Source organism: Gopherus flavomarginatus, chromosome 12 (assembly GCF_025201925.1).
Source record: "Gopherus flavomarginatus isolate rGopFla2 chromosome 12, rGopFla2.mat.asm, whole genome shotgun sequence".
Classification (NCBI taxonomy): domain Eukaryota; kingdom Metazoa; phylum Chordata; order Testudines; family Testudinidae; genus Gopherus; species Gopherus flavomarginatus.
Window position 1 is genome coordinate 5,994,083 of NC_066628.1, and position 27,402 is coordinate 6,021,484.

At 52.0% G+C, this 27,402-nt stretch overlaps 2 protein-coding genes across 10 annotated transcripts; one reads left to right on the forward strand and one right to left on the reverse strand.

Moving 5' to 3' along the window:
* Positions 1 to 50: 50 nt before the first annotated feature.
* Positions 51 to 23,908, forward strand: LOC127033373 (zinc finger protein 585A-like). Its single transcript, XM_050921410.1, has 5 exons — positions 51 to 128; positions 3,307 to 3,510; positions 3,663 to 3,734; positions 3,959 to 6,053; positions 22,562 to 23,908. Exons 2-5 carry the CDS (start codon positions 3,339 to 3,341, stop codon positions 23,535 to 23,537), a joined length of 3,315 nt encoding a protein of 1,104 aa, XP_050777367.1. The 5' UTR covers positions 51 to 128; positions 3,307 to 3,338; the 3' UTR covers positions 23,538 to 23,908.
* Positions 6,920 to 20,606, reverse strand: LOC127033331 (zinc finger protein 3-like). Of its 9 annotated transcripts, none has more exons than XR_007769055.1 (4): positions 15,731 to 15,880; positions 13,138 to 13,422; positions 11,370 to 12,714; positions 6,920 to 9,473 (listed from the first exon to the last, which is right to left on the reverse strand). XR_007769055.1 is itself a non-coding variant. In XM_050921348.1 (3 exons), exons 2-3 carry the CDS (start codon positions 13,322 to 13,324, stop codon positions 11,888 to 11,890), a joined length of 1,014 nt encoding a protein of 337 aa, XP_050777305.1. In that variant the 5' UTR covers positions 13,325 to 13,422; positions 20,003 to 20,606; the 3' UTR covers positions 11,059 to 11,887. The 9 variants fall into 9 exon arrangements, 4 of the variants coding, with proteins under 4 accessions (XP_050777305.1, XP_050777306.1, XP_050777304.1 ...); XR_007769054.1 differs by lacking the exon at positions 6,920 to 9,473 and adding an exon at positions 9,544 to 9,568; XR_007769053.1 differs by lacking the exon at positions 6,920 to 9,473 and adding an exon at positions 10,357 to 10,689.
* Positions 23,909 to 27,402: the final 3,494 nt, after the last annotated feature.

The window sequence follows — 27,402 nt, forward strand, 5'->3', positions numbered from 1 at the left end:
TGCAGGGGGGCGACTGAGAGGGGAGGGGCGGCCGGAGCAAGGAAAGGGGACGGAGGTTCCCAGCTCCCAGCCCTGCCCGGATCCATCGCTGCAGCGGCCCTGGGCAGACTGGCTCGCCTGGGCTCGAGGTAAGGAGCGGAGAGAGGCGAAGCCAGTTGCTGGCCCTGCCCGCTGAGTCCCCGGCGGGGTGCTGGGGGGGGCAGGGGGCAATGTCAGGGGGCTTCCCTCCTAGGCGCTGGGACTATGGGGCTGCCCGCACCCCCTGGCTCGAAGGGGTTCTCATCATCTGCAGGGTTTGCTGTTTGCTTGTACAAATTATTCCCGCACCCCTGTAAGGTGGAAAGTCTCTATCCAGGGAAAATAGGGCCCATCTGGGGCCAACTCTTAGCCCAGCAACCCCATGTGGAGAAGAGCCCCCCCTACTCTGAGGGCACTAGGCTACGTTGCAGGTAGGGGCCACCTAGTTGCCAGTCTCTTGGGGAGGTGGAATTATTATGCGGACACCTTTGAAATGCCCCCCCCCCATAAAATATCCAGCACGCAGCCCCCAACCATGAGGCAACTCCACAACCCCCACCCCCCTTCAAGGGTCACTTAGAGTGACTCATGCCTTGAGACCTACCAGATTCATGATCCATTTTGGTCAATTTCACAGTCATAGGATTTTTAAAATTCTAAATTTAGTGATTTCAGCTATTTCAATCTGAAATTTCATGGTGCTGTAGTTGTAGGGGCCCTGACCCAAAAAGGAGCTGTTGGGGGCGGGGGGTGGGACTGCTACCTTACTTCTGCGCTGCTGCTGGCAGGATGCTGCATTCAGAGCTGGGAGGCTGGAGACAGTGGCTGCAGGCTGGGAACCCAGCTCTGACAGCAGAGTTGCCGCCAGCAGCAAGGACGGCGTGGTATGGTATTGCCACCTTACTTCTGCGCTGCTGCTGGTAGGGTGCTGCCTTCAGAGCTGGGCACCCAGCCAGCAGCCGCTGCTTCCTGGCCATCCAGCTCTGAAAGCAGCAGTGCAAAAGTAAGGGTGGTAATACCGCACCCCCCCTAAAATAACCTTGTGACCCCTCCCCCGCAACTCCCTTTTGGGTCAGGACCCCCAATTTGAAAAATGCTGGTGTCCACCGTGAAATCTGTATAGCATAGGGTAAAAGCACACCAAAGCCCAGATTCCATGGTCCGTGCTGCGTTTTTCATGGCTGTGAATTTGGTAGGGCCCCGCTCATACCCTCTCTCTCACACTTCTGCAGCGTGCTTGTGTCTGCATGGCCAGACAGGTGCCGTATTTTCCACAGTTTTGATCTGTTGTTGCTTAAACTGCGGGAAAATACAGATGGGAACATTGCTGCACCTTTAGCTGGACACAGAAACTTTTAACAGTGGATAGCCGAGTGTACTGTGAAAATAAAATGAAAATCTTTAGACCCATGTTAAAAAGAAAGAAACAAACAAAAAGCCTGGCAGATTAAATTATTTTTCTGGCAACTAGCAAATCCATAAAAAAACTGGCCAGGCCAGTCAATTATGAGCCTGGTGGTAACTCTATGCCAACAGAAGAGTTCTCTCTCCCGTCGGCACAGAGTGTCTTGACCTAGCCCTCCGAGAACTTTTGGCATCTGCACTAGGACTTTCTCTGCCCTGTGCTGCTGGCTGTTTGCACCAATCCTCCCACTCCCCTCCTGCCTGGTCTACACTGAAAAAATGTCACTCCCTCAGTACCGTACTGAGCTTGAAGTAACTCCCGGTGCGGACGCGGCTAGGCTGATGGAAGGATTAATCCCCCAATTTAGCTGCCGCCTCTCGGAGAGATGGAGGGACGACCGCGATTGGGGGGGGGGGGACACACCAAAACAAAGATAACGTTCCAGGGATGTAGGAAGCGGCAGCCTAGCTGCAATGCAACAGCTGGATGTAGTGTAGCCGTACTAGGGATATAAATATTGGTTTAAAAAGTTAACCAGTTAAACTATTAAAATTATATCATTTAACTGGTTAACCTTTAACTGAGCTAGCTCAGGGGGCTAGCGCAGGGGAGGGAGAGGGACACTTGGGGCTCGCTCTGACCCGGCTGGGGCTGGGGTCCTGCCAGCGCAACCGGGGCTGGGGTCCGTCTGGCTGGCCAGCCCGACGCAGCTGGGGCTGCTCCAGCCAGCACGGCTGGGGCTGTGATCCCTCCTGCCAGCCCTGCATAGGGCCACCTTGGTTAATGGTTAAGGTTGGTTAACCAGTTAACCTTTTATATCCCTAAGCCATACACACAGTCTCTTCATCTCAGCATCGCTCCACGCCCCTCTATTCCTCACCACCTTCCCTTTTCTTCCTTTTCCATTTAGCCGATCCCCACCTAACTGACTCCTCCTCTGCAAAAAAACCCAGCAACCCATTTGCCGCCACCACGTTGTTGCTCCGCTTGTGTGTTGTACCCCTTCCGCACACTGTGTCTGTCTGGTCTTTTTGGACAGGAAGGTCTGTGGGGTAGGGAGTAGCCTTTGGTTCTGTGGTTGGACAGCACCAAGCCCAGTGGGGGCCCCAGTCCATGCCTGGAGTGGATTTATTTTGGAGCATTTGAGGCTAAACTTCTTAGGCTTTGTTTTGAGCAGGGGCCATGGAGATGAGGAGAATCACATTTTGCCATTTTAAAACTGTTAGAGTTTGACCAATTCCAGCACCTTTGGGACTGGAAATTTTACATTTGACAGAGAGAATTCCTAGGTCAGGTGCTTTCCTCTCCGTCGTCTGGTGAAACTCTGTTTGGACTCAGATATGTTATGAGAGTTGAGTCGGTGTCTCTTGTGCGGGAACACAGATTATTTCCCTCTTTGATAAGGTTTGTTTCCTCACAGAGGAGCTGGGCCCGGTAACGTGCACACATTTGTTTGGGATTGTGTGAATGGTCCCATTAACATTGTTTAATTTAATGAGAGAGTTTGAAAATATCTCAGGCCTGGTGTGGGAACGGCGTTGTGCTGGAATAAAAAGACAAAGGCCGGGATCTTTAAATTTAGGAGCCTAAATTTAGGCTCCTGAATCCATATTCAGGCACCTGGGTAAGTGGCCTATTATCAAAAGCTTGGGGCACTGAGAACTGAAATCCAGTGATGCCCGCTCAGGACTTGCAAAAACAAGGATTCGTATTCAGGATACGGCTCAAGGAGGTGAACTTTTGATGGTATTTTTTAAAATCACGTCTTGCGCGTTACGTCCGAGTCTTGAGTTTCCGTCTGCAGGGAGCGCGAAAGGGAAATCAGTGCAAAATGGACTAAAGCTGCTGCTTAAACATCCCCATTTCTGCTTCTCGTCTGACAGGCTGCAGAAGAACGTCCGTGTTTCGCTCCAGGATGTTCCGTCCTCCCAGAGGGCAGGAAAAGGGAATGGCTGCAGCAAAGGCAGTGACCTTTGAGGAGGTGGCTGTGTATTTCACCGCGGAAGAGTGGGCTCTGCTGGACCCCGCTCAGAGAGCCCTCTACAGGGACGTCATGCAGGAGAATTATGAGAATGTGACCTGGCTGGGTAAGTCACTATGGGCGTTTCCCATCTACTTGGGTTGCAGGTCCTCGCTGGCAAACATAGGGCTGGGATCTTCCCAGCAGCTTCTGTGTAACGAGGAAAGTGGGACTCTGTAACCAGCCCTGATCGCTCCTGTTCTCTCTTCCCCGTGGCAGGATTCCGCATCCCTAAGCCTGACCTGATCTCCCATATGGAGCAAGGGGAACAGCTGTGGGTGCACCAAGCAGGTATTCCCTCCCTTTCCCCATCCCCTGTGCCATGGTGTCGATGCTGAAGCTTCTTAGTTGCCAGTTGTGGGGAGGAGTTTGAGGAAGATTCAGCTACTGAGTATTCAGCTGATCCTAAAGCTTCTGCCTATGTGACAAACCCTTTGCCGATCCCCTTTCCCCAGGGCCTCTCCCTCCCCAGTGCAGGGAGTAACTCATGCTGGGTTCTCTCCTTCCCCCGGCAGGTGATGAGATAGCCAGTGAGAACAAGGAGGAGAATTCCCAGCAGGGAGGCCCTGAGTTGGCAGAACCACATGGGAGGTTCACGGGAAGGTCCCAGGGGAACATTTGCCACGGAGAAGCTAGTGAGAGTCAAGGCAGGTTGGAGGAGCAGTGGGGAAGCCTGCCCGCGGAGAGAGAGGGTAAATCCTCTCCTGGAGAGGAATGTTTCAAGAAACTCAAACAGCTATTGGACCTTAAGGGGAAGCACAACAGAGGATCGGGAAATGCAAGCGCTGAACGTGGGCAGGGCTCACGAGAGATGCTCTTTCCGGGAACCCTCCCAGAAGATGCATCCCACGGGTGCGGGCGAAGCCTCCAGCAGAGCTTGGTGCCTCCAGAACATCTGAGCAGGACCCCCCATCGATGTCTGCACTGTGGGAAAAGCTTCCACTGGAGATCACATCTTCTGAGACATCAGACGGTGCACAAGGATGGGAAAAGCTCCAGCCCCGGTGCAGCCCACGCCATCCAGCAGAGAATCCTCTCGGGGCAGAAACCCTGCCAGTGCCCCGACTGCGGGAGAAGCTTTGGTCGGCGGTCGACCCTCATGGCACATCAAAGCCTCCACACAGGAGAGAGACCTTACAAGTGCCCCGACTGCGGGAAGAGCTTTGTCAAGACCTGGAACCTGAGCAAACACCAGCGCTGCCACTCGGGGCAGAGACCTCATCGAAGTGCTGAGTGTAGGGAAAGCGTCCATCTGCGCTCACACCTGTCTCACCAGGAGGGACCTGATGGCACGACCTTGCCGGAATGCCACAGAGCAAAGAGACTCTACCGCTGCCTCGACTGCGGCAGGACGTTTAGCCGGAGCACGGACCTTCTGGTCCACCAGAGCACCCACACAGGTGAGCAACCCTACAAGTGCCCAGACTGTGGGAAGGGCTTCATCTGGAGCTCCAGCCTCACGGCTCACCGCAGAGTCCACACGGGTGAGCGTCCCTACCCGTGTCCTGACTGCGGGAAGGGCTTCAGCCGGAGCTCCAACCTCAAATCGCACCGGAGAGTCCACACAGGTGAGCGACCCTACCCATGTCCTGACTGCGGGAAGGGCTTCACGACCAAAACGGCCCTGAGCACTCACCGCCGGAGCCACACGGGTGAGAGACCCTACAAATGCGCCGAGTGCGGGAAAAGCTTCAGCCAGAAGGTGCATCTGGTGCAGCATGAGAGGACCCACCTGCAAGGCAGACACTATGAATGTGCTGAATGCGGGAAAAGCTTCCGCCAGAACGTCTACCTGGCCAAGCACAGCCGGATCCACTGCAGGGAACGGCCCTGCATCTGCACGTACTGCGGGAAGGACTTTGGTGACATCTCCGCCCTGCTCCAACACAGGCGCACCCACACAGGGGAGCGGCCTTACCAGTGCGCCGAGTGTGGGAAAAGCTTCAGATGGCGGGCGCACCTGGTGCAGCACCAGAGGACGCACTCCGGGGAAAAGCCCTACGTCTGTGCCAACTGTGGGAGAAGATTCACGGAGAACTCCACCTTGATCAAGCACCGGCGGATCCACACCGGGGAGAGACCCTACAAATGTGAGGTGTGTGGGAAAAGCTTCCGCCAGCACTCCAACCTGGCCCAGCATGCCTGGGTCCACTCAGGAGAGAGACTCGGCCAAGACCACGGCGGCAGCCGCATGGACAGCACGGCCCTGCCGGAGCGCCACGCAGCAGAGAGACCCTACTGCTGCCTTGACTGCGGAAGGACTTTCAGCCGGAGCACGGATCTGCTGGCCCACCGGAGTAACCACACGGGTGAGCAGCCCTACAAGTGCCCAGACTGTGGGAAGGGCTTCAGCCAGAGCTCCAGCCTCACGGCTCACCAGAGAGTCCACACGGGTGAGCGACCCTACCTGTGTCCCGACTGTGGGAAGGGCTTCAGCCAGAGCTCCCACCTCAAATCGCACCAGAGAATCCACACAGGTGAGCGAGCCTACCCGTGTCCTGACTGCGGGAAGGGCTTCAGCCGGAGCTCCCACCTCAAATCACACCAGAGAGTCCACACGGGTGAGCGACCCTACCCGTGTCCCGACTGCGGGAAGAGCTTCAGCTGGAGGTCCAGTCTCACAGCTCACCAGAGAGTCCACACTGGGCCAGCTGATTAAGGGCTGGGCAATACCTTTGGCTGTTACCCTTGGATACAGGTGAGACAATTACGGCGACAACCTGTGAAATCCCGGACAAACCTTACTGAATTTCGGTTTAACACCTCTGGGGTTCATGCAAATGGAGTTAAAAAATGCAAATGTTTCTGTGCCCAGTGGAGTTGTTTGGAACTCCATTGTCAAGAAGACCAGAATAATACAACTGCTGGGACATACACGGCCCTTGGAAGGAACTTTTTGCAATGAGGGTAAAGCGGATTTTCTAGGAAATCTCTGCGGGTGAGGAGAATGCATGCCACCCTTTGGAAGGGAAGCCCTGGGGAAAGAAACCAGTTGTCTGCTAATTACCTGCACCTGGAAACTCCAGCTCAGCAACCCCTGGACTGTATGAAGGGTGAGCTAAACGTGTCAGAGGCGGGCTTGTGAGCTGAAGCTATGATGAGCTTGAAGGCACGAGCCCCCTTTGGTGGGGGCTCTGAAGGATTTCTCCTACCAGAGCCCACATGAGGGTCGGGGTCAAATCTGGAGAGCTTATTTGCAGGCGTGTAGGCTCTGTGATCAGTTTGACTGTTTCTCTGCAGTGGAATAAAATAGGCTTACACAGGAAGTGCTGTCTGGTACCTTTATAACTGGGCAATTCCATTGGGTACAATCCCGGAACGGGAAAGCAAGTGGGCCCGTTTAGGCAACACAGGTGACGGATGGAGCCTCCCTCTGCTCCTTCCGCCCATGGCCTGAGTGCCCACACTCCCCCACCTGGAGCAGCCGAGTCCCCTCCCTGCTCAGAGGAGCCCCAGGCCAGCCGGAGTCTCCCAAGCTGCGCTGCACCTCCCCAGACCCCAAGTCGCTCTGTGGGAAAAACTCTTGCCTCTTCTCTTCTGGAAGAAGAACCTGAGCTTTTGATATGCACCATGTAGGTTCCCGGGGCGGCTGAGCGGGTGGTATGTGTTACTCAGCTTCCCGGGTTCATCAGTAATCTCTCTGGAGTCAAGGAGATTACTGATGAATCCAGGAAGCTGAATAGCACATACCATCGCCTCCTCGGCCGCCCCGGAACCTGCATGGGGCATAATAATAAGCAAAAACTTCCCATGCCAAACCCCGTAACTGGCGTTCGTCGGCAACCTCCCCTCACGTATTATACCCACCACCCATGTTAGGCAGTCTGTCTGTTCTGGGAATTACACAGGGTAGCGTTTGGCCTGGGAACACAGGCTCGGACTTTTGGTTTTGCCGGTGGATGCTTCTCTCTGCCCCTCCCATCCTGTGTGAGCAGTGGGCTGGGCCTGCAGGGGAAGAGGCTGAGCAGGGTGGGACCTTGGGGGGGAAGAGATGAGGCAGGGCAGGGCCTCAGGGGGAAGGGGCGGAGTGGGGTGCAGCAGGGCCTTTGGGGGAAGGGGCAGAGTAGGGGTGGGTCCTCAGGAGAAGGGGCAGAACAGGGGCAGAGTGCCAGGGCCCACAAAAGATTAATCCGGCCCTGGGTGCTGAGGCATTCCCTATTTTTTTTCAGGGGGTGCTTGAGTCTTGAAGCACCCACACAGTTGGCATCTATGCCTGGGAACACCCCAGTTAGAAGGGAGAGAGACCCAGAGCCAAGACAGGTGCTGGCCACGGAGGGTGGAAGGTTGAAAGTGGGTGTCCTCGCTGAGTTGCTAAGGGGCAAGAGAGGTGCAGTTCATAGAATATCAGGGTTGGAAGAGACCTCAGGAGGTATCTAGTCCAACCCCCTGCTCAAAGCAGGACCAATCTGACAGATTTTTACCCCAGTTCCCTAAATGGCCCCCTCAAGGATTGAGCTCCCAAACCTGGGATTTGCAGGCCAATGCTCAGACCACCAAGCTATTCCTACCCCTGAGCTGCGACAACTGGCTCTTTGACTGCTGTCCCTTTGGGGGTAGGGGATGTTTGTTTTGTGCCTGTACAGCACCTAGCGCAGTGCGGTGCTACGCCATCAGAAGGGCTCCTCGGTGCTCTAATTAACTTCTCTGGGAGGTGGTGGGCAGCAGCAGGGATCAGGGAGGGGATGGATAACCAAGTGGGGAAGATGGGACGTCACATTGAGGACTAAGCAGCAGGGTCCGGCAGTCAAGGCGGTGGGTTGGGCCCAGGACAGCTGGGCTCTGTTCGTGTTCTGCTGCTGCTGACGTCCATGTTGTCCAGCCCAGGTGGGTCATTAATTGGCTGAGCACAGCATGGTCTAACATTTGACTGGATGGCATTTGTCTCTCTATGGGAATGGTGTGGGGGTGGAGAGCCTACCCAGGATGGGGGGTGCATACAGATTTCCTGGCAACGGGGAATGAGGGCACACAAACATCGAGCATGAGGAGGATGGGAGCTCATGGGGAGCTTGGAGCTATGCAAGGAGCCTGCAGTGGGTGCTTTTCACTTGGCCTAGAGGAGCAACGAAACATGCAACCAAATGGATCCCTAGTGCGGTGTCTACACAGTGGAAGCCCAGGTGCAGACTCAGGTTTGAGTCCAACCCCCCCGTCCATCTACACACAAATATCTGGGGCTCGGACCTGGGGTCCTAGGGCCCTGCAGGGCTGGAAGGGCCAAGCCCAGCCAAGATCCAGGGTTCAAGACTCCGATCCCAGAGAGACTTTCCCAGAGGCCCTGTTTCAGCCCAATCCAGGCCCATTGGGGTGACTCCTCTTCCTTCAGGGCACAGGACTCTGGGAGTGGGAGGACCCCAATGACCCATCACGCCCCCGCAACTCGCAGCCCAGAGCCTGGCCTGTTTCAGGCAGAACTAAGCCCATGGGGCCACCGCAGCTGTTCTAAGGGGATGGAAAAGCACGAAGACACTATGACCCCACTACTCAAGAAATCCCAGGGTCAGGGTTTAGCGGGAGTTAAGAAATCAGCTGTTGTGGTTACAGGGTGTCATCGTGTTAACCCCTTCTCTGCTAGGGTGACCAGATGTCCCGATTTTATAGGGACAGTCCCAATATTTGTGGCTTTATTACCCCCCACCCCCATCCTGATTTTTCACACTTACTATCTGGTCACCCTATTCTCTGCTGGCAACTGCTATCTCAGGAAAAGGCTGGTTTCTGCAGGGTTAGGGATGCTGATCCCAGCTGAGACTTTAATTATCCTCTGGGAGGTGGTGCATGGTGGAGGGGGGCAGACAGTCTGTCATCTCCATGCAAGATAAGGCAGATAAAGAGGATGCCTGGGGAGGTAACAGAGTCCTTGTCACTCTCTGGCTTCAGTGCTGGAGACTGAGGGGGCATCTGGATTCCCAGCCCATCGGGTGGGGCTTGTCTCATGCAGGTTCCTTCCTTCGGAGGGGGCCGATTCAAATGTATCTGTGCAGTCAATCCAACTCGTCCAACCTGGGAGTGAGCCGGGTGAGGTTCCACCTCGTGACACACAAGCCAAGGTTTAATACCCATTCCTGCTGTATCAGTCAGTGGAACCCCCGGGGGGTATTAACAGCCAGCCCCTGAATTTCTCCCTGAAAGGGAGAAAATTCTCTTAATTGTGCTTGGTCTCCGGCCACTCCTCGCAAGTGGGGGAAAGTTCCCAGGCTTCATCTGCAAAGCCACTGGCTCATGCCTCTCCTCTGCAGTGGTGGAGACAGGCGACTGCAGACTTGCAGCTGTGTGGTCTGCTCCCAGCTGGCTGAGGACCATGCACATCCCATTAGATTTCCCCACCTCCCATCCAACCTGCTGGTTTGCCTCATCCACCTGTTACCCTGTCATGGTATAACCCCCACTCTGAACCTTAGCGTCCAAAAGATGGGGTACCAGCATGAATTTTACCAGCTTAATTACCAGCTTAGATCTTGTAGTGCTGCCACCAACCAGGACTTGCAGTGCCTGGTACACTCTGGTCCCCCCAAAACCTTCCCAGAGGACCCCAAGACCCAGACCCCCTGGATCTTACACAAGGAAAGTAAACCCTTTCCCCCACCGTTGCCTCTCCCAGGCTTTCCCTCCCTGGGTTACCCTGGAAGATCACTGTGATTCAAACTCCTTGAGTCTTAAAATAGAGAGGAATGCACCTTCCCCCCCTCCTCTTTTCCCCTCCCTAAGAGGTAATACAGATTCAAGCTCTGTGAATCTAAAACCAGAGGAATTCCACCTTCCCCCTCCCTTCTCTCTCCCTGTCTCCCACCAATTCCCTAGTGAGTACAGACTCAATGCCCTTGAGCCTTAACAAGGGGGAAAAATCAATCAGGTCTTACAAAAAGAAAAGCTTTTAATAAAAGAAAGAAAAAAGTAAAAGTTGTCTCTGTAATTAAGATGGTAAATGTTATAGGGTCTTTCAGCTTATAGACACTAGAGAGAAGCCTTCCCCCCAGCACAAATACAAGTTAAAATCCTTCCAGCAAAATACACATTTGCAAATAAAGAAAACAATCAAAAAGACTAAATGGCTTTTCTACTTGTACTTACTACCTGAACAGAAAATTAGAGAGCCTGTAGGTACGTATGGTCACTCTCAGAACCCAGAGAGAACAACAGACAAACAAACAACACAAAACAAAGACTTCCCTCCACCGAGATTTGAAAGTATCTTGTCTTCTGATTGGTCCTCTGGTCAGGTGGTCCAGGTTCACTGCTTGTAACCCTTTACAGGTAAAAGAGATATTAACCCTTAACTATCTGTTTATGACATACCCCTTGTCTTTTGAATTGTAAACTCTTTGACTGTCAGCCACTAAGGACCTCAAGATACAGATTGTGGTGCATCAAGGACTGCGTTGGGAGGGCAAGCTAGCACTTCAGGTGTGGTGGGGGTTTCTGGTCCTGCGAGCAGGCTAGGGGCTCTAGGGAAGCTTCCAGTCAGAGTCAGGCCGCAGAAAGCCAGCTTAGTGCAAGGGTGAGCTGTTCCTCTCGGTCTCAGAGAGCAGCCTGCTTTGTCTCTCTCTCTGTTTTTGGTTTGTTCTGTGTAAGCCCTACTGAATTCTACGAAATGAAGTTGTGTTACAAGGCAACCTTCCACTGGGAGGATTTATGCTTTTATTGAATGTATCAGCATGTATGCCCAGAATATAACACAGAGAAGTGCCTAAGTCCCATTGAAATCAAGAGCAGAGACCGTAGTGTATCATGGGCGAGGCAGGCTGACCAGGGAGACGGGCCTAGAGAGGAGAATGGGAGCATGTGTGAACTACAACTCTGATGAGGCACTGCAGCAAAGATTTCCGTTGTTGGCCAAAATGTTTCTGCATTAGAAATTTCCTTGAAAAGTTAAAATTTTCCATGGAGGAGGGAAAAAAAGCCCAAAAGAGAACCCTATTTTCCAACCTGCTCCTCTGAAGACTGATTGACGTGGAGTCTCAAGTGCACCATGAGGTAGGACCTCTGGTTGAAGCTGCTGCCTGAGTTGGAGCATGGATTGCGCTGCTTGCCAGCATGGACTCTCCCATGCATCGCAAGGTTGAAATGCAGGCTAAAGCTCTTCCCGCAGTATGAGCACCTGTAGGGCTGCTCGTCAGTGTAGCCACACCCGTGGGAGAGCAGATTGGTGCGTCTGCTGAAGGTCCTGCCGCAGTCGAGGCAGCGGTAGGGTCTCTCTGCTGCCCGATGTTTTGGCAGGCCTGTGCCTTTGCAGCAGGGCCCCTCCTCTGGGGCTGGAGAGCGCTGGGCCAGGTTGGAGCACTGGCTAAAGCTTTTCTCCCCCTCGTGGTGTTTGTCAGGCCTCTCTCCCATGTGGCCCCTCTGGTGCTCAATCAGAGCAAAGGAATTGATGAATCTTTTCCTAGAGCTGGTGCAGACACGAGGCTTTCCCCCGCATGCGCTCTCCCAGGCTGCTCCAGGGGTGCTCACCGGCTGAAGCTTTTAGTGCAGTTGGGTCGCTCCCCCACATGGGCCCTCTGGTGCATGGTGAGCTTGGCTCTCAGGTTGAAGCCCATTCCACAGTCAGGACACAAAAAGGGACGCCTGCTCGTGTGGACCCTCCGATGCATCGCGAGGTTGAAGCGTAGGCTGAATCCTTTCCCGCAGTCTGGACATGCATAGGGGCTCTCTCCCGGGTGGAACTGCTGGTGTTTTGTCTGGGCCGAATTCTCGGCAAAGTGTTTCCTGGATTCTGGATGCGGGAAAGGTTTCCTGTGCAGGTCAGGGCATTTGTAGGGCTTCCTTCCCGTGTGGAGCCTCTGATGTGCCCTGAGGGTCGACCTCCGAACAACGCTTCTCCCGCAGTCGGGGCACTGGCAGGGTTTCTGCTCTGAGCGGATTCTCTGCTGGATAGTGAGGGCTGCGCTCTGATGTTGTGGAGGCACCGAGTTCTGCCAGGGGCTTTCCCCGCATCCGTGGGATGCCTCTTCCAGGGGGGTTCCCAGATGGAACATCTCTCGTGAGCTCTGCCCACGCTCAGCGCCTGCTTTTCCCGATCCTCTGTTGTACTTCCTCTTAAGGTCCAGGAGCTGTGTGAGTTTCTTGAAACATCCCTCTTCAGGAGAGGATTTATCCTCTCTCTCCCCGGGCAGGTTTCCCCACTGCTTCTCCGACCTGCCCTGACTCTCGCTAGCTTCTCCGTGGCAAACGTTCCCCTTGGACCTTCCCACGAACCTCACAGGTGGTTCTGCCAACTCAGGACCTCCCTGCTGGGGATTCTCCTCCTCGTTCTCACTGGTTGTCCCATCACCTGCTGGGGAAAGGAGAAAACCCAGTATGAGTCACTCCCTGGGAAAAGGGGATCAGCAAAGGGTTTGTCACATAGGCAGAGGCTTTTGGATCAACTGAACAGTCAATAGCTGAATCTTCCCCAAACTCCTCCCCACAGCTGGCAACTCAGGAGCTTCAGCATTGATACCATGGCACAGGGGATGGGGAAAGGGAGGGAATATCTGCTTGGTGCACCCACAGCTGTTTCCCTTGCTCCATATGGGAGATCAGGTCAGGTTAAGGGATGCGGAATCCTGCCATGGGGAAGAGAGAACAGGAGAGATCAGGGCTGGTTACAGAGTCCCGGTTTCCTTGTTACACAGAAGATGCTGGGAAGATCCCAGCCCTATGTTTGCCAGCGAGGATCTGCATCCCGCGTAGATTGGAAATGTCCATAGTGACTTACCCAGCCAGGTCACATTCTCATAATTCTCCTGCATGATGTCCCAGTAGAGGGCTCTCTGAGCGGGGTCCAGCAGAGCCCACTCTTCTGCGGTGAAATACACAGCCACCTCCTCGAAGGTCACTGCCTTTGCTGCAGCCGTTCCCTTTTCCTGCCCTCTGGGAGGACAGGACGACCTGGAGTGAAACATGGATGTTCTTCTGCAGCCTGTCAGGCGAGAAGCGGAAATGGGGATGTTTCAGCAGCAGCTTTAGTCCATTTTGCACTGATTTCCCCTTTGCGTGCTCCCTGCAAATGGAAACTCAAGACTCAATTTGGATGTAACACACAAAATGTGATTTTTTAAAAACAGCATCCTCCTCGAGCCGTATCCTGAATAAGAATCCCGGTTTTTATAAGTCTCGAGCGGGTGTCACTGGATTTCATTTCTGACTTCCCAGAACTTTTTGACGATAGGCCACTTACCCAGGTGCCTGAGTATGGATTCAGGAGCCTAAATTTAGGCTCCTGAATCTAAAGATCCTGGCCTTTGTCTTTTTATTCCAGCACAACACCACTCCCACACCAGGCCTGAGATATTTTCAAACTCTCTCATTAAATTAAACAATGTTAATGGGACCGTTCACACAGTCCCAAACAAGTGGGTGTGCGTATTACCGGGCTCAGCTCCTCCGTAAGGAAACAAACCTTATCAAAGGGGGAAATAATCCGTGTTCCCGCACAAGAGACATTGACTCAACTCTCATAACATATCGGTGTCCAAACAGAGTTTCACCAAACGACGGAGGGGAAAGCGCCTGACCTAGGAATTCTCTCTGTCAAATGTAAAATTTCCAGCCCCAAAGGTGCTGGAATTGATCAAACTCTGACAACACTTTTAAAATGGCAAAACGTGATTCTCCTCATCTCCACGGCCCCTGTTCAAAACAAAGGCTAAGAAGTTTAGCCTGCATGTGGGACCCTTGACACGCTGAGAATCAATCTGTTTGTGAGTGTCCACGAAACTGACCCCCTAAGTGAGGAAACAATTCTGATCAAAGAGGGAAAAAAATTCAGTGTGTCTGCACAACAATCTTTTATTCAGCTCTGACAGCAAAGCTACAGCAGAACAGGTATTTATGAGCCAACAGAGAGCAGGTGTCTCACTTGGTAATTCTCTTAGTGCCAAACATAAAATTTTTTGTCCCAAGGTGACGGAAGTGTTGAAATACTGACGCAGGTTGTAACTTGACCCGCTACCCCGGCTGCTTCTCAGGAAAAGGCTCAGAGGTTTTATCCTGAAACTTTGCCAAACTAAATTCACGCCCTGGGCAGAGACTTTCAGCCTGAAAGATGAACCTAAGCAGTGCCAGGCTGGATCAGAGTTGAGTCCCAGCAAGTAGCATTGAGTGTGGTGTAAACCAGTGGCTCTCAACCTTTCCTGACTCCTGTCCCCCTTTCAGGAGTCTGATTTGCCTTGTGTACCCCGAGTTTCACCTCACTGAAAAATGACTTGCTTACAAAATCAGACATAAAAATACGAAAGTGTCACAGCCACTAGTACTGAAAAATTGCCGCCTTTCTCATTTCTACCATGTAGTTATAAAATGAATGGATTGGAATATAAATATTGTGCTTACATTTCAGTGTATAGTCTATAGAGCAGTGTAAACAAGTACATTGTCTGTCTGCAATTTTAGTTTGCACTGACTTTGCTAGTGCTTTCAATGTAGCCTGTTGTAAAACTAGGCAAATATCTAGAGGAGTTGATGTGCCCCCTGGAAGATCTCTGAGTACCCCCATGGGAGGGGGGGAGGCACGTACCCCCGTTGAGACCCACTGTTGTGAGCAACTGGACAACTGGCTTCACAATTTCAGCCCAAAGTTATCCGTCCGTGCGGCAGTGCACTCCAGCTAGAGCAGGTTCCAAGGAGTGGCTGTGGAGGAATTGGGCCATTTCAGGAACTGGGGTAAAAATCTGTCTGGAGATTGGTTCTGCATTGAGCAGGGGGTTGTACTAGATGACCTTCTAAGGTTCCTTCCAACCCTAATCTTCTAAAAAAATGGGGGGAGGGATAACTCAGTGGTTTGAGCATTGGCCTGCTAAACCCAGGGTTGTGAGTTCAATCCTTGAGGGGGCCATTTAGGGAAGTGGGGATTGGTCCTGCTTTGAACAAGGGTTTGGACTAGATGATTTCTTGAAGTCCCTTCTAACCCTAATATTCTGTGACTTTCTTTCCCTGAGGCTGACCTGTGACTAACGAGAGGCAGACCTGGTTTGTCCTCTCTCTACACTGACACCTTGTCCCCAGGAAAGCCAATCAGGCCAGGGATGATGCAGGGAGCAGATCAGGGTGGGTTTGGCAGCTGGGAACCACCCTCTCCACTTATTATTCCTGTGGCCCAGTGGGATCTCTCCCCCTTTCCCCTCTAGCTCAGAGATATGATCCCTGGCCTATGCCCTTGGGGCATTTGCTCTCCAGTAGCCAAGACCCAGAGTGGGTCAGGTAGGGAAGCAGTTCTGGGACTTGCCGGAGAGGGGTGCAGAGATGGGGTAGTTGGTGCAGAGTCACTTTCCTGCCCAGCCCCAGCACTTCCCCCCGGGTCTCCCCATCACCTGCGGTTGTTCCAAGGCTGCCCTAAGAGGCCAGTTCCCACTCTCAGCTGTAGGGCTCCTTCAGTCTCCCTCCAGCTGTGCCAGCCCTGTCCAATCCAGGAAGTCCGGTCATCTCTTGATCAGATCATAGCAGGAAACTCGTGGCCAAGGGAGAGAAAGAGCAAGTAGCCCAGCCTTGCTTTGTGCTGTAACTCAGAGCCCTCTAGTGGGGGCAGATCAGGAAACCCTCTTCCCTAGCTCCTCCTGGGGTTACCACATGTCCTGGTTTTATAGGGAAAGTCTCAATATTTGTGGCTTTGTCTTATAGAGGCACCTATTACCCCACCCTCATCCCCACTTTTCACACTTGCTATCTGCTCACCCTATGCCCTCCCCGGGACAGACCCACGACCCAGAAAGGATCCGTCCATGAGTGTTAACAGCTCCGTGCCCCCGCGTTGACTTCCTTTCAACACAGATGTGGTCCCAGCCCCTGCCCTGGAGCCAGCCGGCAGGTGCAAACTCTCAGATTGCTGCAACTCTTGACTTTGGGGAGGCCCACATGGTGCAGGCCCCATCACCCACCTGTTCCATTCGCAAACCATCTCCTGGGTTAGTGCGTTCACCCTGTTAACACTCACTTAGCCTCCTGCAAAACCCTCCTTAAGCCTCTCATGTGCCCTGGGACCTGCAAAATGCTTGACAGCAATGAGGCTGCAGGTGTGTGGAGACCACATCCTATCGTGCTGGGCAGTGGCGTTCCCATGGGCTCCCTGGTCTGCCTGTCATGGATACGGATACAGAGATCAAGAGTAGCCAGTGTTATGATGGTTCTGGCTAAGAAATACGGTGATCATATTTTCCCAAAGGGAAAACTGGACACCCCCTGGGGTCAGCCCGACGGCCCCCTCCCTCCTGTGTGCGGGGCTGCTCTGAGCACCCGTCAACCCCTGCAAGTGGGGCTGGCCCAAGGCCCCCTCTCCCTTTCCCCACATGCAGGGCCAGCCTGAGATCCCCTGCCAGCCGCCTGCACATGGGGCCATCCCATCTCAAGCTGCTCTCCTGAGCTCTCCCTGCCACGCGGGGGTGGTGCTGCTGCTTTCCCCCTCCCCCCATCATGTTCCTCCACACCCCGCTAGGGATTGCACCCCGTTTTTTTTGGCCAAACCATGCATTTGTCCCGTTTGTTCTTGCCAACTGATGGCAAATGCCAAGTCCCCCCCGCCCCCCCAAAAGTGTCAGGATGGCTGGGACAGGGCCTCTAACTATTAGAGCCCAAGCTGACAGGCAATGGAAAAGAGCGGTTTAAACGCATGGTATTATTTGTTATTACCTCACATCTGCTACTGCAGGTTTCTGAGCCCTTCCTCTGCCTCGTCTGGGACCGATCACTAGCAGAGACTGAACTGGAAGGACCTCAAGGCTGAGCCAGTCTGGCGATGCCTGTGCTCCTCATGGAAAAAGCATCACCTGTTGGCTCAGAAGGACGTGCCCTGCCATTCAGCGGTGGCTTCAATACAGTCCCTACTTCCAGCGTTAGGTTTTTCTGGCTGCAGCTCCGAAGCTGTCCCCACCAGAGGGCTCTGGCTGTGCTAAGGGGAGGCGGCTCCCTCGCTCCGTGTCTCTCTTTCTCTTCGGTTCAGCACAAATTTCCTGGCTGAGACGGATGCAGCTGCGGCTGAGCAGCTGCTGCGCCCTCAGTGGGGTGTGAACCAAGGGAGACCTTCGTCCAAGCCCCCTCTGTGCCCACCCCAGCTGGGGACTTTCTCCGGTGGCTGGAAGCAGCCCCCTGGGGCTCCCCGGGCTCTGCCGACACCAGCTTCTGAGCCGGAGCCTGCAGGTGATGGGGAGACCTGGGGGAAAGAGCTGGGGCTGGGCAGGAAAGTGACTCCCAATCTCATCCCCCCACCCCACTCTGCTTTCCATGTCTCTGCCAGTCCCAGAGCTGCGGCCATCCCCGGCAGACATTCCCGGTCCCGCAAGCGAAGAGCCATGGGAATGGGTCAGCCAGTGGGCAGTTCAGAGCCCTGACAGGGCACCTCTGGGCTGGGTAGTTCAGAGCCCTGACAGGGCACCTCTGGGCCAAGCAGTTCAGAGCCCCAGCACCTCTGGGCCAAGCAGTTCAGAGCCCCAGCACCTCTGGGGTTGGCAGTTCAGAGCCCCAGCACCTCTGGGCCAGGCAGTTCAGAGCCCTGACAGGGCACCTCTGGGCCAAGCAGTTCAGAGCCCCGGCACCTCTGGGCTGGGCAGTTCAGAGCCCTGACAGGGCACCTCTGGGCCAGGCAGTTCAGAGCCCCAGCACCTCTGGGCCGGGTAGTTCAGAGCCCCGGCACCTCTGGGGTTGGCAGTTCAGAGCCCCGGCACCTCTGGGCCGGGCAGTTCAGAGCCCCAGCACCTCTGGGCCGGGCAGTTCAGAGCCCCAGCACCTCTGGGGTTGGCAGTTCAGAGCCCCGGCACCTCTTTCATTACAAATTAGCCTCCCAGGCCAAGCGGGAGAGACCAGAGCAGGAGCCATAAATGGGAAGAGAGGTTCCCAACTCCTAGATCCATTCACTTGGTTCTTTCTCTTGATCCTTATTGATCGATGATGGATCCCTCGCTCTAATTATTTTCCATTGATTCTAGTCTGCTAATTTATCTGTTTACCATCCCTCTAGAGCAGTGGATCTCAACTCGTTTACCATTGTGGGCTGCACATGCAGCTCTCTGTATGTTAAGTGGGCCCCATCCACACAATACATATACTACCCCATGGCACTGAGGATGGCACATAGGCCACAGCTGTGTGCTGATTCGCCACCAGCAGCCCACAGGTTGAGACCCACTGCTCTCGAGTGATTATCTCCTCAGTGTCCAAGCACTGCACATCAGGTGACCAGCTAGCAAGTGTGAAGAATTGGGACGGGAATGTGTGGGTAAGAGGTGCCTGTATAAGAGAAAAACCCCAAAATTGGGACTGTCCCTATAAAATTGGGACATCTGGTTACCCTACCTGCACAAATGCATAAAACATCAGAGAAAATGTCCTTTTTCTCTCTCCTCCTAATGCCCAGTGGCGAGGGAATGGTAAGCCAATTTGAATTATTTGTGCTACGGCCGTGGCTCTCAAACTTTTATACTGGTGACCCCTTTCACGTAGCAAGCCTCTGAGTGCAACCCTCCTTATAAACTAAAAAACACTTTTTTGTATATTTAACCCCATTATAAATGCTGGAGGCAAAGCAGGGTTTGGGGTGGAGGGTGACAGCTCGTGACCCCTCCATGTAATAACCTCATGACCCCCAGTTTGAGAACCCCTGTGTCACGGTCAATAAGACTCCGTTGTGGGAGGCACTGCATAACTCCAGCCCTACTCCTGCAAAGACTCACGTAAAGTTAACAGATGCTGGGGCTAGAGTCTTTGCAGGAGTAGGGGTGGAGTTTGTACCGTGCCTAGCGTACAGGCCCCTCCAATATTGTGTGGCGCAAATCATTGCCCCAGTGAGTTAGCAGTCGGAGAGGAAGACAGGCAGGAGACAGATGAACGGAGGCCGTGAAGTACGTACAGGCAGAGTTGTGTCACATATGGCTAGATGGTTTTGTCAAAGAGCTGATTTTTCCAAGTGCTCTAAAATCCACACAGGTGCTCAGGTTGTCTTTAAAATTGCTGTGCGTAATGAGGGCTGAGGGTAGGGTTAGCAGTGTGAATTTGGGGACATTTGATCCCGTGGTTCCTGAGATTAGGGGGAGCAGAGAGAGGAGAATTAGGACACAAGAAGGGTGGCCCAGTTTGGGTCAGCACCAGTTTGAGGCTCAGGAGTTCCCTGCTCCATCATAGGCTGCATGTGACTTTGGGAATTAGATGCCAAAATTCCTTTACAAATCTTGCCCACTTCCGAGAGGTGTAGCAATGGGAAATACACAGGGCTTAAATTCTCCCTGAGTTTTTCCCAGGGCCCCTGCCCCACAAAAGATGCTGGGACTCCCTCCGATTTGAAAATAATTACCAGAGCTCTGTTCCAGTCAGCTCCAGCTGAATTTAAGCCCTGGCAATGCACTGAAGTTTGTGAGGTGCTTATATACTAGGGTCACGGGACTCTATTAATAACTAAGAGTCACTCCAAGTGCTGGGGGAAGAAGGGAAGTTGCAGAGGAGCTGAATCAAATCACTGTAACTTTTTTGCAGCCCCTGATTTTTCAACCTGATTTCTCCAACCTTTTCCTCAGATGCAGAGATCAATTCTGCATCGACGTGGAGAGAAAAGAAGGGGGGATAGATACATGGCCAGGTGGTGACTTGTACTAGGTATGCACCTGCCTTGGAACATCAGCTTGTCCTTTGAGGGTTCTTGACAAGGAAACTCTTAGTCCAGTGCATGATCTGGCTTGGTCTGGAGAGATCCCTCAGAAGCCCTCCGAGCTTGTCTTAGGGCACTGTTAGAACATGATCTTGGACTACTCTGTAGTCAGTGCAGACAGGGACAGGCTGTGATCAGTATCAGGTCAGCAGGCTGTGGTTAAGGGTTTGTCTACATGAGGAATTTGACCAGAATGGATACCCCACAATAGCTTCCTGTGTGGACACGCTTATCCTGGAAGAATTCTTCCAGTGTAGACTAGGCCTACGTATAAGACGAGACAGATGAACACAAGAAAACAATGAAGTAAAAGCAGTCAGCGTGATAGGTGGTGTTCTCAGCACACCAGCAGCCTAAACCATGCCAAGTTTGTATCCTGGGAAATGCCCCTAAGGGACAGCCTTTACAACATGTTAATAATGTTGTGCTAATTAGCAGTCAATTAACTAACTAATATAGACAAGTCCTTTACACAGGCTGGGCCTGTGTAGCAGTTGGGGCCTGATTCTGATCTCAACTGCACTGATGTAAACTGGGGATACGTCTCGACTACGTCGTCGTAACTACACAGGCATAACCCTGTAGCGTAGATGCAGCCTGCAATAACGGAAGGGGGTTTTGTCAGTGTAGGAATTCCCCAAGTTGCATTCTTCCATTGACAGCTGTGTCTACACAGGGCCTTAGGTTGGCATAAGGTTTTTTTCACACCCCTGACTGACATAGCTACACCAAGCTAACTCTTAAGTGTAACCAGGCCTTGGAGTGGTTCCATTACAGAGAGCAAAGGGAGAAGCAAATCATGGCATTAGAGTGTCGGGGGTGGGGGCAAATCCTTTTTAATAACCTGAGGCAATGTCTCCCATGGAAGAGAGTTGTGTTCTTAATTTAGATTCATTCTCAATTTCAAATGACCTTGAAAATTCAATTAGAACCCAACCACCTCTCTCTGTCTGTGATACTTTTGGGTTAACTGGGTAGCTACAGGGTGTTATACACTTTGAGAACATGAAAGTGAAACCTGTTTTCAAGCATGACCCTAATCAAACACAGCTTGTTTACCATTGCTACTGGTAACAGCTACAGAGAACATTCTGTTCCTAAAGCCTGGGGTGCCACTTGAACTGTTAACCACAGTCAAAAGCCGAGTTGCTGTTTGCAGCTGTTTTCACCCAAGTTAAGAACACATCTCTTTCTTTGTTCTGAGGACATACCCAGGGAGAGCAGTAGGCCAGGCTTCTAGGGCTCTCTAGTCAGTGGGCGGGAGGGGAGGGGGATAGAAATGGCCAAGAGATTTAATCCTTGTGCTGGGCTGAATCACTAACTCCCACCTGTGTGGAGATCTCTGAATCCCTTACTTGGACCACTGCACATCAGCTCCCACATGCTGGGCTTTGCGAAAGGGCATCTCCATGTGTGTTTCCCATCTGCTTCATGTTACATATCCTCTCTGGCAACCATAGGGGCAGGGTTTAAAATCCCACTGCCTGTGTAACAGGGACTCCAGGCATCTGTAGCCAACCCTGATCTCACCTGTTCTCTCTCCACTGAGCAGGATTCCCCATCCTTAAACCTGACCTGCATGGATCCGGGGAAGAGCTACGGGCACTGGATCTCCAGGGGAGGCACCAGCCCAGGTGAAGAACCAGTTAAACCAGCTCAGAGACCATCTGGGAGAGAAGCCCAGCACCTGGATTTGCATTGAGCCCTTGTGAGCTTTCCCAGGTCTGCCCTTCTCAGGTAGCTCATCACCGAACTGGAAGGGACCTCGAGAAATCATCTAGTCCAGTCCCCTGCACTCAGGGAAGGCCTAAGTACTATCTAGACCATCCCTGAGAGGTGTTGCAAATGTCTGTCCTAGTTTCAGGGCAAATGTTGCCTAGGGCTTTTTACCCTTTCTGCCTGAAAGCAGCTACCAACCCTTGTTCTGCCTGTTGAGATGGGAAGGGAAGCAAAGCAGGATGGGTCCCCTGTGGTGAAGGACTGGGGGGAACCTGGCCAAAACCATCCCAATACATTATCTTGGTATAATAGATTCTAAAGCCAGAAGGGATCATCTAACCTGACCTGCATAACACGGGGCAGAGAATTCCACACAGGAATTTTTTATTTTTGCCCTCTTCCTCCCCCCGATTGGGGGGGGAAATGTCTTATATGTGGAGTCTCTCCGTAAACCAGGGATGGCAACAAGTGTGAACGAGGAGGCAAACCTGCTGTGGGGAAGCCCTGAGTCAGCAGAAGCCGAGAAAGCAGAGGGGCACATTTGCCCGAGAGAAGCCAGTGAGTGTCAGGGTGGGTGGGGGAAAGAGGAGGAAGGAAATCTTCCAGGGGGGAGAGAGGATAAATCTTTTCTCCAAGGAGGAGATGTAAGGCAACTCTGGGTGCAGTGGAGAGAAGGGGAAGGTAATGGGTCCAGGGAAGGATTCACTGAGAGTGCCCAGCCTGATGCCCAGTGGAGCACCCACAAGGCAGAGAAATGCCACCAGTGCCCTGACTGTGGGAAAAGCTTCAGCCGGAGCTCGACCCTTAGTGCCCACCTGAGGATCCACACTGGGGAGCGCCCCTACATATGCCCTCACTGTGGGAGAGGCTTCAGGCAGCTGGCTCACCTGACCCAGCATCAGGGGACACACTCAGGAGAGGAACCCTATCGCTGCGCTGACTGCGGAAAGGGCTTTGGGGTCAGCTCCCGCCTGGTGGCACATCAGAGGAGCCACACAGGCGAGCGCCCCTACAAATGCCCCGAATGTGGGAAGAGCTTCCGGGTCAGCTCAGTCCTGGTGGTGCATCAGCGAATCCACTCCGGAGAGAGACCCTATAAATGCACCGATTGCGGGAAGAGCTTTAATGTCAGCTCCAACCTCATTAAACATCAGAGGATCCACACAGGGCAGAAGCCCTACAAATGCACGGAGTGTGGGAGGAGCTTCAATGAGAGCTCAGCCCTGATTGCCCACCAGCGGCTGCACAAAGGGGAGCGACCCTACAAATGCCCTGACTGCGGGAAAAGCTTCAATGTCAGCTCCAACCTCCTGGAGCATCAGGGCACCCACAGGGGCCAGAAACCCTACAAATGCCTTGAATGTGGGAAAGGATTCGCCCGCAGCGCCCACCTCTCACAGCACAGCCGGACTCACACGGGTGAGCGACCCTACAAATGTGCCGAGTGTGGGAAAGGATTTGCTGTGAGGTCCCATCTGGCCCAGCACTGCCGGGTCCACACCGGGGAGAGACCCTACAAGTGTGCTGACTGTGGGAAGGGCTTCACGGCCCGTTCATCCCTGACCACCCATCGCCGGACTCATACAGGAGAGCGACCCTATAAATGCCCCGAGTGTGGGAAAAGCTTCAATCAGAACTCACACCTGGCTCAGCACTGGAGAACCCACTCGGGAGAACGACCCTACCGCTGCCCTGACTGCGGGAGAAGCTTTGGGGACAGCTCTGCCCTCATTAAGCATCAGAGGATCCACCTGCAAGAGAAAGCTCGTTAATGCCACCCTGCGGCTACCGGAAAAGCTTTGCTTGGAGCTCAGTGCTTATTATTAGAACTGGGCAGGTAAGGGCTTTCTCAGTGAGGTGGTAATTCAAAGAGAAAAAAAGTCATCTTGAGTTGACCCCAAAACAAGATGTTCCAACATTTTGGGGGTGGTGGGGGGGAATGGAAAAGTTGAAAATAAAAATCCTTTCAAATTGAACTCTTGTGCTACATGAAACATTTCATTAGGATTTTGAGTGGCTTTAATGTCTTTTTTAAAATTAAATTGAAAAAATTTCAAACCCCAAAATAATTTTGATTTGAAAATGTTGAATATTTTGGTTTTCAGATTATTTTTTTTTGGAAGGGGTCAGTTGAAACAATTCAATGAAACAAAGTTTGCACAAAACATTTGGAAGTGAGTGGATCTGCATTTTTCCACACAGAAAAGATGTTTCCAACAAAGTTTGCTCAGGTCAGTGTATTACACTTCAGAGAATCCGTGCGGTGCTAACCCTGACTGATGGGAGTAATATCGGTGACATTCAGCTCCTCCCACTGGGAGCAGGCCACCTCTAGCCGATCCGTGACTCTGGTCTGGCTGCTGAGACCTTGTTGCAGCTCTGCAGGCTGAGCATAGAATGGGGAAGAGAAAATACCTGCAACCTTGGTTGTTCTCTCTTCTGGGACTCAAGATTCTCCTCCTCCCCAGGCAAGATTCATTCCCTGCGCTGCCCACATTGGTATCAGAGGTGGGTAGGAAATTAGGTCCAATTCCATCCCCAGCACTGCCTCCCCACTGCAGAAATTGGATGCTTAATCAGTGCTCCAGGTCTCATGCCCCTTCAGGCAACCTTAAAACTGACTGTGCCCTAGACTCCCTCCATTAGGGGGAGCAATTTCCTGGGGCGAGGGACTCACCTGCTTTACTAATCCCACCCACCATCACCACCAGCTAGCCCCAGCTCTCTCCTCATCCCAGGTCTTCTCAGGGCACATCTACACAGCCGCTACACACCCAGATCAGGCTCATGGGACTGTTTCATTGCTGTGTAGCCTTCTGGACTCAGGCTGGGGCCGGAGCTCTGGGCCCCTCCCACTCATCAGGGTCTTAAAGCCCAGGCTCCATCCTGAGCCCAGACATCTACACAGCAATGAACTAGCCCTGCAGTCCAAACCAGCTAGCACAGGCCAGCCATGGGTGTTGAGCTGCTGTGTAGACATACCCGCAGAATTCTGGCCCCCTAGTCTGATCCGTCACTTTGCTGCATTGGGGTGGGGAATGGTGAAGGGTGGGGCTGGCTAATACAGAGTGTAGCATGATTAATTTGTGATTGGCCTCAGCAGTAGAAGTACAGAACTGGGTCTTCCACCTGTCCAGAGTCCTTTGCTGGGGGAGAGGACAAGTGAAATGAAGTGGGAGGCACTCTATGCCTCCATTTGTGATACGAGAACCTGAATAGGATAGAATTTAAAGCCAGAATTTGACAGAGATTGAAGATTGGGATGGCTCGGTGTAGGGCTTTCCTACAGTTGGAGTTATTCTAAAACTGCTATGCTTGAATTACTTCATGTGTGGACATGCTGAATCTGGAAGAAGAGCGCCTTTTTCTGGTTTAGTTTAATCCACTTTCAAGGGGGATTTGAATTAGCGTAATCCATTTTGGAAGTAGATTAAAATAAACCTAAAAAAGATACTCGTCTTCTGGAATAAGTGTCCACACAGAGCTATTCGGGAACAGCTATTACATTTTAAAATTCACTCCCCACCTTATGCCAGAGTAACTTTATCATGTAGACAAAATCTTAAGAGGAAAATAAGAGGGAACATGACAATATATAGAAATATGACAAAAATGGAGAAGGGAGAGAGCAAGGGCACACCGAGGGCACATCTACATTTCAAACATTGCATGCATGCAGCTGTAGCATCCAGTGAAGCTGTTCCTATGCCAATAGGAGAGAGGGCTCCTGTTGGTGTAGTTAATCCACCTCCCTAAGAGGTGGTAGCGATGTCAATGGGAGATGCTCTCCCACTGATAACAGCACTGTCTATATACAGGGTTAGGTCAGTATAACTATGTTACTCAGCTAGTATGGCTTGTTCATACCCCTGAGCAATGCCGTTGAACTGCTATAGGTCTGTAGTGCAGACTAGACGTCAGGGCTGGTCTGCGTGAACCATTTAATTCACAGTAAGGCGTGTGCGTGAATGTACCCCACACTAACCTGCTAGGAACTCTCTCCATGTAGACATTGCTGATGTGCATTAAGTTTGTTAATGTCTTTTCAACTAGTCTTCTTTGAAACAAGACGAATCAAAGCCCATTAACTACTAATGCACATCAGTGGGGTCCACATAGACAGTCCATGGCAGGTTAGCATGGGGTAGAATCACACACACCCCTTACTGTGCACTAAATATTAATGCCCTCAGTAAAAATAAAATGTAGGAAATCCAAAACTGATCAAAGGAAATTCTTTTAATTGTACGTGAAAGACTGGGGAACTCATTGCCACAGGAAGTAATTCAGGCCAAAACTTAGCAAGAGTCCCATCTCATCCTTTAGGTTAGGGGTCAGCATACCTTGCCTGTGAATTACAGCTAAGAGCTTTCATTCCAGCATCCCTATTCCCATATTATAGAAAGGGGGTGACTTGTCCAAGGTTATGCAGCAAGTCCCTGGAAGACCTGGCTCTGCCAGTCCTGAATCGTATCTACTGGACAATTCTGTTTTCATGAAGGTTCTTAACTCTTCACTGGCTACACACAACATTATGCAGCAGGGCTCACTGATGTAATGGGCTTAGACTACAGAACTTAAAAAATGCAATTTTCAGCAGTTATGTTTAGCTGGACTTTTTACCTTAGGGTTTGTCTGGACAGGAAGTTACATTGGTATCATTAAATTGGTGCAACTGCCAGTATGGACATTTATTCTGGTAACAAAAAGTGTCCACACAGGGATTTATACCAATTTAACTATTCTGGTTTAAATTCACACCTTACCGTATAGTGCCGTAGCTTCCCAAACAAGCAAATCTTAAGTGTCACATACCCCAACTGATGCCACAACTACTTCTACCCAAACTCTCCCCCATCACTGGAAGTGGGGTTGCCTCCTGTTTGTAGGAATTGCAGAGAAGCAGGGGTGTTGCACCCCAAGAATCTAGTTTGCTTGCTATGAAGCACGAAAGAGAAATCACAAATGACTCAATTCCACCCCCCAATCCCCACCCCCCTCAATCAGCTAAACATTTACTAAGGTGCAGTGAATGTGATTATGGTCCAGTTTAGTTATGCAAATGTAAAACAAAGACCACTTTCTGTCCAAAAGCATCAGAACAGCAGAAAGGGAATAAATACATTCAGATAAATAGAAAAGTGCAGACTTTCCTGCCAGGGAACCCTCCCCCCCGCCCCTCTGAACCACCCAGCCCAAACTTTCTCTTAGAGAAACCAGAGATTTGGGGCTTGTGTCTGAAACAAGCCTTTTTTTAAGCATGTGTTCTTAAGACACTAGGGCAGATCCTCAGCTAGTATAGGCTATCAGAGCTACATTAAGCCATGAAAATTTACACCAGCTGATCTGTACCACTAGCCCTCATTAAATATGATTTACTAATAGAGCAATCAATTTATCTCATATATTTTATTGCTTTGAATTCATCGGCTACTTCTGTCCCCGGCCTAATATCAATGGACCGGCATGTTTTACAAATTCCCAAAAATCAGTTGTTGACCAAGCAATTTTAACTAGCATTTGACCAGTTATATATAAACAGTTCAGGTTACCAGAAGCAGAGTAGGTATTAGTGGAAATACAGACTAAAACATGTAGTAGCAGTGAAAATCAGTGTTACACTGGTATATGCCAAAG

What these genes read in the sequence shown, in the direction of transcription:
- LOC127033373 (XM_050921410.1), top strand. Translation starts at nt 3,339, where the DNA reads ATGTTCCGTCCTCCCAGAGGGCAGGAAAAGGGAATGGCTGCAGCAAAG. An exon ending in TGAGAATGTGACCTGGCTGG is followed by an intron (nt 3,511 to 3,662) that starts GTAAGTCACTAT and finishes TCCCCGTGGCAG; the next exon opens with GATTCCGCATCCCTAAGCCT. An exon ending in GCTGTGGGTGCACCAAGCAG is followed by an intron (nt 3,735 to 3,958) that starts GTATTCCCTCCC and finishes TTCCCCCGGCAG; the next exon opens with GTGATGAGATAGCCAGTGAG.
- LOC127033331 (XM_050921348.1), bottom strand. Translation starts at nt 13,324, where the DNA reads ATGTTTCACTCCAGGTCGTCCTGTCCTCCCAGAGGGCAGGAAAAGGGA. An exon ending in TGAGAATGTGACCTGGCTGG is followed by an intron (nt 12,715 to 13,137) that starts GTAAGTCACTAT and finishes TCCTTTCCCCAG; the next exon opens with CAGGTGATGGGACAACCAGT.